We start from the raw sequence: 17512 nt of genomic DNA on the forward strand, positions 1-17512 counted from the left end.
TGACACCAGAGGTAAAACTTCTGATGTCCCACAGAGAACAGAGCAGGGAAATGGTGAAGAGGTCAAGGAAAGGATGTTGGGGTGATACAAAAACAAGACTTTAAAGGGTGGGAGGCAACATGCTGGCACAGCAAGTTAGATCACTGCCTGTGATGCCAGCATCCCCTAAGAGCACCTGCTGGGAGTCCCAGCTGCTCTGCTTCCAATCCAGCTCCCTACAAATGAGCCTGGGAAAGAGGTGGAACATGGTCCAGCTACCTGGGTCCCTGTCACCCATGTGGGAGAGACCTGGATGGAGTTTCAGGCCCCTGGTTTTGACCTGGTCCAACCTGGATGTGCTATATTGTGGCCACTGGGTGAGTGAACAGGCAGATCTCACTCTTGTTGCTCTGCCTTTCAATTAAAAATAAATATATATATAAAAAAAAAAGATTTGAAGGAGGGGAGACATCCAGGTAATGGGACCAGCAAGTGTACAAAGGCCCTGGGCAGCCAATGTGGCTGGAACGAGACAGGCCAGAGGCTGTCTGGTCCTCAGATCACTTGGGGTTTTACCGAGGGGAATGGGGAGCCCCAGCAGGCCTTCGGGTACAGCCCGTTTCTTCACAGCACCTGCCCCCCAGCCCAAACTGCTGGACTGAGACTAGCCTGCCAAGGTTAAGGGCAGAGCAGGGAAGGCAAGGAAGAAGGGAACGTGCAACTCCAGGAGTCCACTGGCGGAGGCCCCGAGAAGCAGGTCGATTCAGACACTTGGTGAAGGACAGGGGAACAGCACATTCTGACCCATCAGATACCAAAAGGGAGGGCCAGTGGGAGTCAAGCCTGCTCCGTCCTGGGAAGACAGAGGGGAAGGGCTGAGGCAGGCACACTGTGAGGGACGCCAAAAGCCACCCACAAGGAGAGGTCAGGGCCTTCTGCAGATGCAAATGGGTATGACTGCTTCCCAACATGTTCCTCAGGCAAGACGCCTCCAGTACTCATGAAAGCGGGGACCCCAACCGCTGCCCAAGGGGCGGGCAGGCGAGCTGCGGCTTCCTCTGCAACACAAAGGGCATTCCCCAACCCACGACTCTGAATTCCCTAGTGTCCTCCCCTTGTCACGCTGGGCCCCCTCACAGCTCCATCCTGGGCCTCACACACAGGGCACACGGTTGATTTCTGGGTCCCTTCCCTTTTTCATCAGCTACAAGCAGGTCCTCAGGAAGGGACCAGGCCAATCTCAAGGCCAGACATTAGCCCAAGAGCCACTTCTAATAGCTCCTAAAACATTCTTCTTCCCCCTTCCCACGGCAGCTGAGATCGCGGATCGGGAGGTTCCTGGGTTGGGGGCAGGGGTATGTCCCAGGGCCTCTCCCAGGCAACCAGCAGCCCCAGGAACAGCTCCCTCCAGAAACCCCAACACCTCAGCAGCAGCGAGCACAGCAGCACCAATTACCTAGACAATTCCACAGACCACGACACCTACAGAGGACAGTGGGCCAGGCAGCGGGTTCTACCTATGGCCAAGCCTTGGCTGGCTCATTATTCTCCGGGGACGTTAGCCCCTGTGGGGAAGCTGAGGCACACAGGGTCGGGGGGAAGGCTGTCCCCTAAGCTGCAGCACTAGCACCAGGTGACACTGCTGATGACTTATCCATATTCTCCAACTCTCCCATCTTGGGCAAGAAACACAAGCACAGGTTTCAACACCTAACTGGCAAGGAAAAGCCAGGACCTCATTCCCAATGAACACAAAGCTCCTTCTGCCAGCCCCAATACGCCCACCCACTCACAGAATGTTCTCCTCCCCACCCCCCCCAGGAAAAAAGCCAGCCAGGGCTTGACCCTCCATAACCAAGTTATGCATAACTTGCCTGCAGGTGGTAAGTCAGCAAAGCCATTTATCCGAGCTGGTTTTTCTGGACATTTCCTAAGGGCCCAGAGGCAGGTACTGGCCCAGACACATGGCTGACACGGTCACACAGGGATCAGCAAGTGGGATCTCTCACAGCAGCCAAGCACGAACGGGTGGGGGCGGGGAGGGGAACACAGCCCAATCAGCTGAAGAAAAAGGGATTCCCAGGGAAAGAAGAACGACCTAGAAACATACACCACCTTCCTACGCAGAACAATGGTAACCACTGTTTATCTGTGAGGAGGGCAAGACTGAGCCACGACCATGCTCTTCACAATAACCCAAGTTGGCTGGGACATCTTGGGCCCATTTCACAGATGAGGAAACTGGGGCAACAGGTGACATTGCTTGCTGAAGATCGTAGTTACCTCCTGGCCTTGAACACGCCACCTAGCCCAACACAGACGTCACCTGCTCAGTAGCACCCTTGATTCCCCTGCTAACTAAAGTCCTCGTGTTTCAACTGCCCACTCTCACCGATGCCTGCAGAAACTGGGCCATCCATTAAGTCCAGAATTTCCAAAGGAGGAAGGCAACACAAGTCAGCTGCCACTACCCCCAAGCCACTACCCCAAACCCAAATCCTGTCACTTAAAGTCCTTGGAAGAATTTAAAAAAAAAAAAAAGCACCACACACACAACCAGGAGTTAGCACGATGCCATAGTGCATGAAGCTGTCACCTGTACACCCGACAGCTCCACTTCTTCCACTTCGGATCCACCTTCCCCATCACACACCTGGGAAAGCAACCTAAGATGGCCCAGATGTTTGGACCCCTGCTACCCACGTCGGAGACCTGGAGGAAGCTCCTGGCTGGTACAGGCATTTGGGGAGTGAGCCAATAATGGAAGAGCTCTCTGTCTATTCTCTTCCTCTAACTGCCTTCAAAGAAACTTTTAAATTAAAAAAAAAAAATTCACAGACTCACAACAGGATCTCTTGGATGAATACCTTAAGCTAAATAAACAGGGGATACGCAGACTAGATTCATCAACCATCAACAGCCAGTTGCCTTGAATAAACTAGACCCTAATATACAATAACGAAGGGTCACCTGTTTCCTGTTCCTTTGATTTAGAAGCAAAAGTCCAGGATTAACAGCAGGGCTCCATCAGACCTCCACGTGGGAGTTGACCTAGGCAGCTAAGGGCTAAGCCAAGTGCTAAACCAAAGACAGGCAAGCGAAGGGCGGGCGTCTCAATCCACAGGTGTACCTCTGTCTTCTAACAAGAGCCCAAGTGCAGACAGCTCCAAACACACACCTACTCGGAACGCAGAACCAACAGGCAGCCAACAGGTTTGTCCTAACCCTGCAACCCCACTGGCTTCAGATCACAGGTACAACCAAGTGAGTGGCTGCTGGGTTCCACCAAAAGACCCTCACCCTGCCCCCAAACACAACCTTCCAGCCGGGTTCTGCCCTGCACATAGCAGCCTACAAGGAAAAGGGATTTCTGCACCATCAGGCGCACTTCCCCTGATTCCTACACAAGAACTAAGCAAATAAACCACGTCCGATGTTGCCTGCTGTGCTTACCAACAACCAAAACAGTCTGACGCCCCCAGGCCCTCCAGGAACGGGGTGGGGGGGTGGAGGGCCGCGGGGGTTGAGGGGGTAGGCGAGAGGGCAAATCCCATGAGAGGGACACTAAAGCTCCAACCACAGCAGAAAACCGACAAGAGGGGACCCGGTAGGGACTCAGCTTAGTGAAACCCACGCCAGCTCCTCCAACTTACCCTGATGGTCTCACAGGGATCCCCCAGGGCATCCCTTCATTGCCCCCTCCAACCCCCGACCCTCGCCCCTTCCCCCTCTGGCCCTCAACTCTCACCCGCCCCTCTCCAGGTAAGCAGAAAACAGAGCAAAAAAAAACACGCAGCCACAGGGGAGGAAAGTGATGTAAAACTAGGGGTGCAGCGCCAAATCCCAATCCCATCAGCAGGAAGTCTCTGTCTACAGCCCGGGCCTGTCCCCAGCTCACCTCTGGGGGTGTCTCCGTGACAAAGGGAGACCCCCGATCCACAAAAGAGATGGGCTATCAGAGGCAGGGAACAACCCCCCCTTTAACTGTATCCCCATCTCCCGTGTCCCCTTCCCGGGAAGCTTGCTTTTAACCCGCAGCGCCCTGGAAGGAAACCCCGAAGCAGACAATCTTCCTTCTCCCACCCAGGCCCTTTCCCCATGCCCCCCCCCAAAACAGGACTCACCCCCTTCCCACCACGCAAGCCCTGCTTGCTGGGAGCCGAGTCCCCCCCCCCCAAGTTTCTCCCCCCTCAACCTCCAGGCCCTCTCCAGGAACCCCGATTCGGGGCTCCGAGAGGAGGTTGACGGCCCGGCGCTTCCCCTCGCGGGCCCGGCCTCCCTCCCTCTGCCCGCCGGTCCCACGCGGCCGCCCAGCACGTACCCAGAAGGGCTCGGCGCCCTCGGCGCTGCAGAAGCTCCGGAGCGCCATGCGGCCGGCGCGGGCAGCGGGCGGCGGAGCTCCGTACGGCGGGCGGACGGGCCCGGCTGCTGGCGGCGGCGGGAAGGCGGCCGGCAGCGGCGGCGGAGGGAGCCTGAGCCGCAACGCCGCCTGGTTGGTCCGCGCGTCACGGGGATGCGGCCGCCCCGCCCCGCCCGAGGACCCGGCTTACCTCGCGCCGCGCGGCGTGGGCAGCGCGCAGGAACCCCGAGAGCGCGTGGGGCCCTCCCCGCCTTGGCACCCCTCCTGGCGCGCGCGCACGCGCGCACCTGACCCCAGCTCCTGCTCTGGTCTTCGGCTCGCAAGCCCACCCCCTATCGGGCAGACCCTGCTAAGTCGCTGGGATCTCCCGAGTGCAGCCCCTGCTCCCCTCCCCACCGAGGTTCTGAGTGACTGCCCTCTAGCAACATGGTTAGAAAGAGCCTTTTAGCCATCTGGAGTGTGCTGGGCACCACGTGAGTCCTCGTCTGACCCTCGCTGCTCACCCTGAGGCAGGCAGAGCAGGTGCAAACAGACACAGTGACTTCCGCAAGCTCCACCTGGCTGGCCACCCCAGGACTGGCACTTGTACCCACAGATAATTAGAGACACCCTCTGCCCCCCCAAAGAAAAACGTGGGAGTGGGACTGTCACCCAGGGACCCTCCCCAAGGGGAGAATCCGAGGCTCAAAGAGGTGTAGTGATTCACAAAGCAGGCTGTGGGTGTGGGATTCAAATCCAAGGCCCGCTTGAAGCCAGGGCACGGCAAAGACCCCAAACACCTGTTGACTTCTCCTTAGTTGAAAGCACCTGGGCTTCTTCAAGACCGTCTTTGAGAGCCACCCCGGAAGTGGCTGTTTATTAGCCTCACTTCAGCAGGAAAAAGGAGGAAGCTGAGCCACCTGGTGCTGGTGAACAAGTCTTTGCAGCCATCTGTGTGTGGTTCTGACAGCAGCCGGGGGAGGTTAAGCGATATTATTGCTTCATTTGCCCGATGAGGAGAAGGTGCAAAGAGGCAAAGCTAGGAGCCAGGGGTAAGCTAGACGGTGACAAGCTGAGCTGAAGTTTGGACCTCGGTAGTCTGCCTTGAGGAGAACACTTGAGGGCACTGCCTGGGGTTTGTTGGGTACCTGGGCAGCCTCAGACTGAGAGAGGGCGGGGGCTGTGTCCTGAGTGTCCAGAATGGCTGGGGAACCTTTTCTGTCAAGGGTCGTTGGGATATTTGTAGCTTTATTCAGGGATTAGACAAAATGCCCAGCTTAAAAATCCACCTGCTTGCTGTGCCCAGCGCATTGGTCCAATGGCTAAGTCCCCATCTTGAAAGTGCTGGAATCCCATATGAGTGCCAGCTCGTGTCCCAGCTGCTTCACTTTCCTTCCAGCTCCCTGCTTGAGACCCAGGAAAGCAGTCGAGGACGGCCCAAAGCCTTGGGACCCTGCACCCACCTGGGAGGTCCAGGAGAAGCTCCTGGCTTTGGATCAGCTCAGCTCCAGCCATTGTGACCACTTGGGGAATAAACCAGAAGATCGGAGGCCTTTCCCTATATATCTCCTTCTCTCTATATATCTGCCTTTCCAATAAAAAAATAAAATAAAATTTGGGAGGAGGGCTTGCGGAGGGGTTGAGGGAATCCCAGAGCCTATGGAACTGTGTCATAAAATGAAATAATAATAATAATAAAAAGTTACGCGCACACACAAAGAACACACAGCCCAAGGGTTTGAATGTGAATCACACCACACATGAAGGACCCAGCGAGGGAAGAAGAGCACCCTATGGGATGCCCTGTGGTTTTGTCTCCTTGGCCAGGGGCCCCCTAGCATGAGTGAGCTTTGACACGTATACATTCAATACATACTTGTTGAGCAGCTACTATAGGTCAAGTGTCTTGCTGGGAATGGAACAGAAACATTGCTTATGGAAATGCAAGAGGTGGGAATTACATAAAGTGTGTTTATGGCAGGGCAGCTGTTAACCATAAACGCATAAGAAAAAAGATAAAGACACAAAGTTTTTTAAATAATAGGGGCCACCATTAAGGCACAGTAGGTTAAGCTGCCTTTGGTGAGTCTGGAATTCCACACTGGAGTGCAGGTTCAAGTCCAGCTGCTCCACGTCCAATCCAGCTCCCTGCTAATACACTGAGAAAGTCATAGAAGGTGTCCAAGTCAGGTCCCTGTCACCTGCCTAGGAGACCCAGATGGAGTTCCAGGCTTCAACCTGGTTAACCCCTGGCTATTGTGGCCATTTGGAAAGTAAACCAGTGGACAGCAGATACCTCTCTGTCTCTCTGGTTATCTCTGTCCTTCTCTTATTCTGACTTTCATATGTATATTTAAACTAAAACTTAAAAAATGGGCCTGGCGCCATGGCCTAGTGGCTAAAGTCCTCGCCTTGAACTGGGATCTTGTGCTGGGATCTCATATGGGCACTGGCTCTAATCCCGGCAGCTCCACTTCCCATCCAGCTCCCTGCTTGTGGCCTGGGAAAGCAGTCGAGGACGGCCCAAAGCCTTGGGACCCTGCACCTGTGTGGGAGACCCAGAAGAGGATCTGGGCTCCTGGCTTCGGACCGGCGTAGCACTGGCCGTTGCAGTCGCTTGGGGAGTGAATCATCAGACGGAAGAACTTCCCCTCTGTCTCACCTCCTCTCTGTATATCTGACTTTATAAGAAGAATAAATAAATCTTTTAAAAAGACAAAAAAATTAAAGTAGCTGTTGTATGAGCTAGGAATTAAAAATGAGCCTAAGGGATCTGGAGGAGTCCTGACCTGCTGGGGGTGAAATTCATGGAGGGCTTCCTGGAGGAAGGGACTTCTGAGCTGAGATTGAAGCTATGGATCCTGCAAGTCCAACGTCTTCAAGGCAGAATGCTTACAGGCAGAAGAAAGCACTTTCCGAAACATCCATGCTGCCAAAAACGCCTTTGGAGGAAACGGAAGATAACCCAGGGACCTGGAAGTAGGCAGAAGGAGCTGGATGTGGCCAGAACAGGCCAAGAAGAGGGTACTGGGGAGTCACTGATGGGCAGAACAAGAGACAAAGTCAGGGCCTGGTGCAATAGCCTAGTGGCGGAATCCTCCCCTTGCATTTTATGTCAGCTTCGCTGTTGCGGCTACTTGGAGAGTGAGCCAGCAGACTGGAGATCTTTCTCCTCGTCTCTATAAATCTGCCTTGCCGATAAAAATCTTTTAAAACATCTTTTTAAAAAGTCAGATTTTTCTATTCTTTTTCTATGTCTATATATAAAAAAGCTTTATTGTATTTATTTAAAAGGCAGAGTTACAGAGAGGAGAGTTAGAGATTTTCTAACTGCTGCTTCAAATAGCTGCAACTATTGGCTGAGACAGGGCCAATCTGAAGCCGGGAGATTTACCTGGGTCTCCCACCTGGGTGCAGGGACCTGAGCCCTGGAGCCTTCTTCTGCTACTTATCCAGGTGGATTAGCAAGGAGTTGGGTCAAAGTGGAGCAGCTGAGTCTTGAACCAGTGCCCGTGTAGGATGCTGGGCACTGCAAACGATGGCTTAATCTGTTATGCCACAATGCCAGTCCCAGATTTGTTTCTGTTCTTATCCTCTTTATTTATCCTCTCAACAAACACTTTCTGAGGCAGCATAAAAAGGTCTTCAACATCATTCGTCATCAAGGACACACAGATAAAATGTTTTAACAATAAGACTTGTGTGGTTTCTTTTAAGGCAAAACATGTTATTTCATGGTGACACAGCAATTCCTGTCCACTCCAGGAGGAAGGAATGTTTTGCCACAAAATGCTCATCGTGGCAACAGTAAGTTCAAATCTGACAACACAGAATAAGGAGTGAAAGAAGCTGGACAGAAAAGACCCTTTTTTCCTGATCGTGTGTGACCTCCCCAGCCAGACAGAAAACTTCAAGCTGCCAACTCTCACCAGACCTTGGTACAAGGACACTTCTACAAGTCCATGAAAAAAAAATAAATAAAAAGGAATGTAAGGATGTTTGTTTTGTTGTCCCCAATTTTGAAGCCCATGCAGTTAAAAAAAAAAAAAGATTTATTTTTATTGGAAAGTCAGATTTACAGAGAAAAGGAGAGAAAAAGAAAGATCTTCCATCTGCTGACTCACTCCCCAAGTGACCGCAACAGCCAGAACTAAGCCAATCCAAAGTCAGGAGCCAGGAGCTTCTTCCAGGTCTCCCATATGGGTGCAGGATCCCAAGGCTTTGGGCCATCCTCAACTGCTTTTCCAGGCCACAAGCAGGGAGCTGGATGGGAAACAGGCTGCCGGGATTACAGCCAGCACCCATATGAGATCCCAGCACATGCAAGGGAATGACTTGAGCTACTAGGCTACGCTGGACCCAAGACTTTTTTGTTTTTATTGGAAAGGCAAATTTACAGAGAGGAGAAACAAAGTTCTACTATCTGCTGATTCAATCCTCAAATGGCTGCAATGGCCAGAGCTGAGTCGATACAAAGCCAGGAGCCAAGAGCTTCTTTCTGATCTCCCACATGGGTGCAGAGTCCCAAGGCTTTGGACCGTCTTCCACTTCTTTCCCAGGCCACAATCAGAGAGCTGGATTGGGACACAAACTTGCGCCCACATGGGATGCCACATTTGGAGGTCTGGGATTAGGCAACTGAGCTATTGTGCTGGCTTCAGCCATGCATATTTTTCCCAGATTATATATGTTTCGTGATTTTGAAGTGTCGTCACGTGTGAAAGCCCATGTCACTACCTCCCCCCACAATGTCATTGCCTTTCCCCAGTGTTACTACTTCCCCAACGGATTTCCCCAGGCCCTTCCACACACACAGCAGTGATAACCATTGCTCTTCGATTGATTCACATGTATTCGTGAAAAGTGAAATTCAAAGATCAGTTTAGAGGCGCGTGTATGGCCTTGCAGTTAATGCTACCTGGGACACCTGAGGGTCTCCCTCGGGTTACCTATCTGATATGATTGGTTCCGTATTGGAGTGTCTGGGTTCAGATTGCTCCTATTTCTAGCTCCCCACTCAGGTACACCCTGGGAGACTGCAGATGACTATTCAATATTTGTAGCCCTGCCACTGATGTGGGAGACCTGGGCTAGATTCCCTGCCCCCAGCTTTTGCCTGGCCCAGTTCCCATCATTGCAGACGTTTGAGAAGTGAGCCAACAGATGGGAACTTTGTCTCTCCAACCAATAATCATAATGTTTATTTTGGTGCAAATATTTTGAAATCGACATGCCACTTTATGCATCCCATGTGATTCCACAAACTTTCTGAAGACCTCCTCCTGTTGTGTGCTACAGACAGAGCAGCGGAGAAAAACAGGACCTCCGTGTGGTTGGAAGAGGGAAGCAGGTGATGAACCAGACTCCTTTGTCTATGGTTTTCAGAGAGCGGAAGATGAGGGGTCACAAAGCATGAGGTCACTCACATGCATGTGGTCAGGACAAAGCTGAGCCGTGCACTTTGCCAGCAAGCTTCTCATGCAACATTTCCAGCTCAGACTCAAACCACTCCCTGTCCCCTCCCTTGGGTATCCTTTGTCCTTACCTAGAGCTCCTGCACAGTGACGAACAGCCCTGGACCAAGAGGCTCTGGGCTCCCTGTCACACCCATCCCACTGAGAACATGAGGACCTGAGATGACAATGCACGCTTTGCATGGCAGGCGTCAGGAGCCTGGCGGAGCAGGAGTTGAGAACATGACCAAGGCAGCAGCCAGAGAAACCCTTTTGATCTTTTAACTTTTTTTCTCTCTCTCTTTCTTGCTTTCTTTTCTTTCAATATTTTGTTTCTTTCTTTCTTTCTTTTAGATTTATTTGTTTTCATTGGAAAAGCAGAGATACAGAAAGGAGACACAGAGATTTTCCATCTGCTGATTCATTCCCCAGGTCACCACAACAACCAGACCTGAGCCAACTGAAGTCAGCAGCCCAGAGCTCCTTTTAGGTCTCCCATGTGGGAGCAGGGGCCTAAGGACTTGGGCCATCCTCCGTTGCTTTCTCAGTCCACAGTCAGGTAGCTGGTGCAGAAGTGGAACAGCCAGGACACAAACCAGTGCCCAATGGGGTGCTGGCGCTTGCAGGCAGAGGATTAGCCAGATGAGCCATTGTGCTGGCCCCTATAGCAATCTATTTTAACACTTATTTACTTTTAAGTGTTTGTTACCTGGATGAGGGGTTACAGACCCATGCAGGTATCTGGGTAGAATGGGAAAAGCTGGTGAAGATGGAGAGGGAAAGAATCCTGCTCTCCCTCCTGTGACTGGAGGTTGCAGATGGGTGGAGATGTTGAGCTCCTCCTTGCTGCCCTATCACATGGTGCCCTGGAGACAGAGATGGTCCCCTGGTTTCGTCCCTGGGACCCTGACAGGGGGAAGAATAACCTAAGGGTGTTACTTGAGCAGTTGCGATTGTTCTGCGATTGTGTTGGCTCCTTTGTGCCCAATGTCAGATACCATTTCCCATACTTGTGGGCTATCTATGTCTGTTTCAGTATGTACACAGCCTTAAATGCTTGGTAGAGAATTGACCTATGGCATTGTTCAACCTGCTCTCTTTTCCATCTTCAGAGAGGACAGCTGTCCTGTCTTTCGTGGGCATCCCAGTATGCTGCCTTTCCTTACATGGAGTTAGCAATGAGCCAGACCATATGCTCAAGTGGTATTCCCTGAGATTGGGGATTGGGTGGAGTGAGCTCATCAGGCCAGCTCAGAATCCCTATAGAGAATCCCTATTGAGTTGGTCCCCAGACACAGTTTGCGTGCACCAGCAGACACTGTAGCCCAGCTCAGCCTGGATCGCCCCAGACCCAGCCTTACATGCCCTGGCAAGTGCTGTGGCCCAATCAGAACAACCCAAAAGAACCCCAAGCAGGTCCACACTGACCTGGCCCCTGTGTGTGCCAGCAGGTACTGCAACCTGGCCCAGCCTGCCCTAGATCTGGCTCTTTCTTGGATCAGTGAATGCTCTGGCCTAGTCAGGGACACTCCTGAGGACACTTCCAGGCCCACCCCCAGGCCCAACTCTCATGTGCACCAACAGGTACTACAGCCTAGCCTGCCCTGGCCCACCCCCAGCCCTGGCTCACACATGCCTGCAGGTACAGCAGTATCTTTTGCATTAGCCAAAAAGGGGAAGCAGCCATGGCTACATGAAAGCACAAACCAAATATGTGTTTCTGTACCAGGGAGTATTATTCAACCTTTAAAAAGAAGAGGATTTCTGACAGACTATAGCACGGGGAACCTGACAGACATTGTGCTCAGCTCGTGTGTGGGCCTGTTTGTGGGAGGTTCCTAGAGTACTCATATCCATGAAGTAGAGTGTTGGTTGCCAAGGGCTGGGGAAGGGGTTAAGGGAGTGATGCTGTGATGGATGTATGGTTACAGCTGGGGATGATGACACAGTCTGCTGGTGGCTACATAACTGTGTGATTGCACTTAATGCCACAAATCTGTATGCTTAGAATGGCTTACATGGCACGCCATTTCATAGATGCTTTACCACAACTAAAAATACCCAATAACCAAGGCAGGCGTCTGGCACAGTGGTTAAGCCACTTGTTGGCACATCTGCCTCCCATATCAAAGTGCCTGGGTTCAAGTTCTGGCTCAGCTCCAAAATCGCATTTCCCCCTTCTGTGCATCCTAGGAGGCAGCAAGTAACAGCTCAAGTCAGTGGGTTCCTGCCACCTACGGGGGAGACCCAGATAGAGATTTGAACTCCTGGTATTGACCTGGCCCAGTCCTGGCTGCTGAAGGCATTTGAAGAATGAATCAAAAGGTAGAAGCTATATCCACCTTCCTTCCTTTCTTTCTCTATCTTCCTCTCTCTCTCTGTAAATCTGCTTTTCAAATCAGTTAAAACAAAAAGTTAAGTACACTTATAAAAGAAATAAAGACACCAAAATAGAGTCATGGGGAAAAAAATGACCCTCCAAGGCCTCTAAGACCCACTTTTCTGGTCACTTTGTACCTCTTGTTCCCAGCCACGGTGTTAAAGTCATGTTCATGGTTCTCTGTCTCTCGGATACACACCAAACTTGCACCCACCCTCTAACCTGAACCCTCTCTGGCAGAGGCCCAGCAACCCTCTGTCCTCACCCCATGCCTTTGCAACATTCGGCTCAGACCCCACGTCCTCCAGCATGGAGGCCTTCACCAAGTCGTGTACCCGATGTGATATATATAAAGAGTGTTGCCCTCTGCTGATCACTTGCTAAAGACCCAAAGTATTGTAGTCTAGACTGGGCTTGAGAACTCAGTCCAGGTCTCCCATGGGGGTGACAGGAGGCCAGTTTACTTGAGCCAACACCGCTGCCTCCCAGGGTCCACATTAGCAGGAAGCTGGAACTTTGCACCAACCCTGGGTGATCTGATATGGGATGCTGGCACTGAGCCACTAGACTTAACACTCATCCACTCTTTGCTTTCTTCCTTGTGCTAAACACTGACCAGAGTTATTTGATTTGCCTGTCTTTCTAGAATGATTCGATTGCCTTCACACATTCAGTCAGTAAGACTTGAATGTCAAAACACTAGGCAATGTTCTGGGCAGGAGTGGACAACCACCTTCAACTACTTCTATTTGTAAATAAAGTTTTGTTGGTACCCAGTCGTGTCCATCCTTTTCTCTTTCTATGGCTGGTTTCATGTTACAAGGAAAGCTGATGAAGTAACACAGAGATCAGGTAGCCTGCAAAACCTAAAAGATTTATGATTGGATGCTTCTCAGAGTCATTTGCTGAACTCCTGGTCTTGGTGCTAGATACTACCCCAACATCAATGAGTAAATTATACCAAAATCCACCCACTACGGGACTGGTGGTCCCATGGGAAAGAGAAAAAGGTCATGTATTTACAAGATAAATACATGTGGTATTGAGTATCTGACACAAGATGATTGTGAAGAAAAAAGGAACGGACAGGAAATGTGAGAGTGATGAGAGAGGGTATGTTATATTTTTATTTATTTATATTCAAAAGGCTGAGTAGCAGATGGACATTGATTTCCCACCTGCTGATTCGCTCTCTGAAAGTCTATATAGCCACATCCAGGCCAGGATGAAGCCAGAAGTCTGGAACTCTGTGCAGGTCTGCTCCGCAGGGGTAGCAGGGTTTGAGGCACCTGCTACAACCTCCCAGGGTGCATGTTAGTAGGAATCAAACTGGAAGAAGAGCAGGGAATTGAACAAAGGCACACTGATAAGGGCTTTGGGTGTCTTAAGCAGTGTCTTAACCACTATGCCAAATGTGCTCCCTGGGAGGTCTATTACAGAACTGAGTGAGCAGGCGATGACTCATAAGGAAAGATGGAGAAGACACGTGGTTATGTGGAAAGGAGGGCGCTCTGAGCACAGGCTGGGGCTGAAACGTGAAGGCCAAGTTTAGGCAACAGCAAAGCCAAGAAGGCTGGAATGTTGGGAGATGAAACTAGAGTACTCAGGACCTTGTGTGCTCCGGAGAGGGGCTTCCTGGTGAGTCAAGGGAAGATGTTGAGCAGAAGAGTGGCATGTCTTGAGCTGTGCTGGCTGGAGGCTGGAGAAAAGACTGTGGGTTGGAGCAGAGACAGGAACGCTTGGGAAACCACTGCAGGGGTCCCAATGTGCTTGGCCATAGGCTTGGGTGGTACACAGAGGGAGAGAGACATCCACTTGCAAGAGACAGTGGGGTCTGCCGAGAGATCAAACTTGGGCTACGAAAGACAGTCCAGCACCAGGAATAAATCCAGGGCTTTGGGCTTGATCCCCCAGACACCTGTAGTGTCCCTATGCTGTTGATGAGAACTTCAAGTAAGTGAGTGAACAGTGAGTGGTGAGACAGGAGTTCCCGTTTGTATTTGACACAAAGTTAGTAGCCGAATCCCTTCTTCCTGTAGCATGTTGTGAGCATGGCAGGGAGAGGCTGTGGGGAAATGAGGCAGGTAAGGGACAAAGCAGATGAAGGGGAGGTGATGTGAATGGGAACAAAGTTCAGAAAACTGGCCACACATTGAGAAGGGCAGAGGTAGGATCCCCAGGAAGTAGAAAGAGGAGGCAGAATGGGTTGACAGCAAAGCTTACAGGGGCTGCTCCAGAGCGAGCTCTGACACAGCAGCCTCTCTGGCTAGCTCTCCAGCCACACGCAGCCTGCCCGACCTTGAAAGCTAAGAGCCTCTACATAAAGCTACAGCCGTAGTGAGAAGGGAATCCCTGAGCTATTGAAGGGCAACCCCTTAGGAAGGTGGGGTCCTGGAGAAGGAGCCATAATGGGACCATTTGTGCCAGGTTTCCAGTTCATTCCTGCAGTCGCAGCAGGACAGTAAGGATGCACACCGATGGAGCTTCTGCTCTGGACCAGGCCTGTGAGCTCAGTTCTGAGAAGAGAGACCAAGAGATGGTCATGTCCCTGGGATAGCACCTTGGAGAGTCGGCTCTGCTCTTCTGTTGTCAGAAATGCTGTCTCGTGGCAAAGGAGAAACAGGATTCATGGTGATTGCCTTACAGGAACTAAAATTCTGAAAGCCACAAGGAGGGCTGGGATGCTTAGAACCAGAGGGCTCCTCCCCGTGTGTTCCGCAGCACATGATTAAGGATGGCACTCTGGCTTGGCTTATGGCTGAACTTTTTTCTTGTGAGTGTTACAGACATCAAGAAAAGTAGAGGGCCCAGCGGCGTGGCCTAGCGGCTAAAGTCCTCACCTTGAAAGCCCCGGGATCCCATATGGGCGCCGGTTCTAATCCCGGCAGCTCCACTTCCCATCCAGCTCCCTGCTTGTGGCCTGGGAAAGCAGTCGAGGACGGCCCAATGCATTGGGACCCTGCACCCGCGTGGGAGACCCAGAAGAGGTTCCAGGTTCCCGGCATTGGATCGGCGTAGCATCAGCCCATTGCGGCTCACTTGGGGAGTGAATCATCAGACGGAAGATCTTCCTCTCTGTCTCTCCTCCTCTCTGTATATCTGGCTGCAATAAAAAAAATGAACAAATCTTTAAAAAAAAAAAAAGAAAAGAAAAGTAGAGACCTATGTGTGGCACAGCAGGATAAGCTACCTCTTTGGACACTCACATCCCATACTAGAGGGCCTGGGTTCAAGTTCCTGATACTCTGCTTCCTGCTCATGTGCTTGGAAGCCAGCTGATAATGCTCTGCCACCACATGGGAGACCTGAATGGAGAGTCAGGCTCCTGGCCCAGCCCCGGCGATGCAGGTATTTGGGGAGTGAATCAGCAGATAGAAGATCTGCCTCTCTCTTCTGTCACTGTTACTCACAAATGAATAGATTCAGTAGTGTAGTAGGCCAATCCTCCACCTGTGGTACAGGCATCCCAAATGGGTGCTGATTCAAGTCCCGGTTGCTCCACTTCCCATCTAGCTCTCTGCTTATGGCCTGGCAAAGCAGTCGAGGACGACCCAAACCTTTGGGACCCTGCACCCACGTGGGAGACCCAGAAGAAGCTCCTGGCTTCAGATCAGCCCAGCTCTGGCTGTTGTGGCCACTTGGGGAGTGACCCAGCAGATGGAAGATCTTTCTGCATCCCTTTCTCTCTGTATATCTGCTTTTCCTGAGAAATATCTGCTCATATCCTTTGTCCATTGGTTTGGGGTGGCTAATCAGTTGCTCACCTGTCTTCCACACAGGACTCTAGAATGTGTAAACGCAGGGACAAAGTCTGTCATTGCTTGGTTTTCTTTCTAGCCCTTGGCACCTGAGTGCTCCAGGCATCATAAAAGCCAGTTCTTTCTCGCAGCCCCCTGGGCTGGAGGAGTGACTTTCTCCGTTTTACAGATGAGTTCACCATGTTCAGAGAACCAGTGTGACCTGCCAAGGCCGGAATCGGGAGAAGCAGGAAGAAGGCAGACTCACGGTCACAACTCCAGAGGCTGCCTTCCTGGCCACCCTTCAGCTGTTTTTAGTTGCACCTCCTCGTGTCCTTCTGCAATTTTGTGCCTCATGTCACACACAAGAGAAATGAGACTGCAAACCTGCTGGTTGTTTCAGGTTTGTACTGCATCTCCCTGACGGCCAGGTTAGCCTCCCACGGCCCCATAGCCCTATCTCAATGACCCCCTGAGTCACTTTGGCCCCCACATTGCACGCAGACTTAGATTTCCCATAGACTTCTCCACTTGTCTCCATGGGAAGTGTAGCTAGTGAGGACCAACACAGGCAGATAAATCCTTGGTGGGCACGTTCTCCAGTTTCTATTCTGCTCTGCACAGTCCTTGTGTGTGTGACGTCTTACATGAAAGTATTTCACCTTGATAACTTTGCTGATTGCTAGCAGTAGTCTCAAGGGATATATGATGATATCCCAATACACATACATGCTATGTGCTTATCAGATAAAGAGAGTGAATGTTTCCCTTGGTGTCGTTATTTTATGATTGGGGCTTTGGAGCGCCTTTCTTCTGTTTCCTCAGCAAATACACAATAGGCTATTGTGGACTGTGGTCACCCGCTGCGCTGTGTAACACCACAGTGCAACTTCTTCCTTCTTTTGAAAGACTTACTTATTGATTTGTTTGAAAGTCAGGAGCTACACAGAGAAGAGGGAGACAGAGAGAGAGAGATCTTCTGTCCACTCATTGACTACGCCAGATGCCTGCAACTGGCCAAAGCCAGGAGCCAAGAGCTTCTCCCCCATTAGTGGCAGAGAACTAAATACCTGGACCATCCTCCACAACTTTTTCCAGGTTATGTGCAGGGAGCCTGGTTGGAAGTGAAGCAGCCGGAATTCAAACTGGCACCCATATGGAATGCCAGCGTCACAGATGGCAGCTTTACCTTGTATGCCACATTGCCAGCCCCAGAACTTCTTTTGCTATCCAACTTTGATTGGCTACCAATTATCCATTCTCCTTCTGTCCCCTCCCAACCCCTGCCAGCCTCTAGCCATTACCAGTCCATGTTCAGACTGAGTTTTCTTAGCTTCCACATAGAAACAAGAACATGTGGCATTTGTCCATTCTGAGTCTGATTTATTTTCCTTAAGGTCCTCCAGTCCCATACATTTTACCGCAAATGATAGAATTTCATTCTCTTATTCTTTTTTTTAATTTATGTTTTTTATTGGAAAGAGATCATATTTACAGATACAAGGAGAGACATAAAAATCTTTCATCTCTTGGTTTGCACCCCAAACGGCCGCAACGGCAGGAGCTGAGCTGATCCTAAGCTAGGAGCCAGGAGCTTCCTCTAGGTCTCCCATGGGGGTTCAGG

At 51.2% G+C, this 17512-nt stretch overlaps 1 protein-coding gene across 1 annotated transcript in view; it reads right to left on the minus strand.

Moving 5' to 3' along the window:
- ABCC1 (ATP binding cassette subfamily C member 1) overlaps positions 1–4563 on the minus strand; it is a 108818-nt gene extending 104255 nt beyond the window's left edge. The window contains exon 1 of the mRNA XM_058680872.1: positions 4301–4563. Within this exon, the coding sequence (XP_058536855.1) occupies positions 4301–4348 (48 nt within the window). The 5' untranslated portion in view covers positions 4349–4563. The remainder of the gene's footprint in view (positions 1–4300) is intronic.
- Between the last annotated feature and the right edge of the window lie 12949 nt (positions 4564–17512).

This window comes from Ochotona princeps, chromosome 24 (assembly GCF_030435755.1).
Source record: "Ochotona princeps isolate mOchPri1 chromosome 24, mOchPri1.hap1, whole genome shotgun sequence".
Classification (NCBI taxonomy): Eukaryota; Metazoa; Chordata; class Mammalia; order Lagomorpha; family Ochotonidae; genus Ochotona; species Ochotona princeps.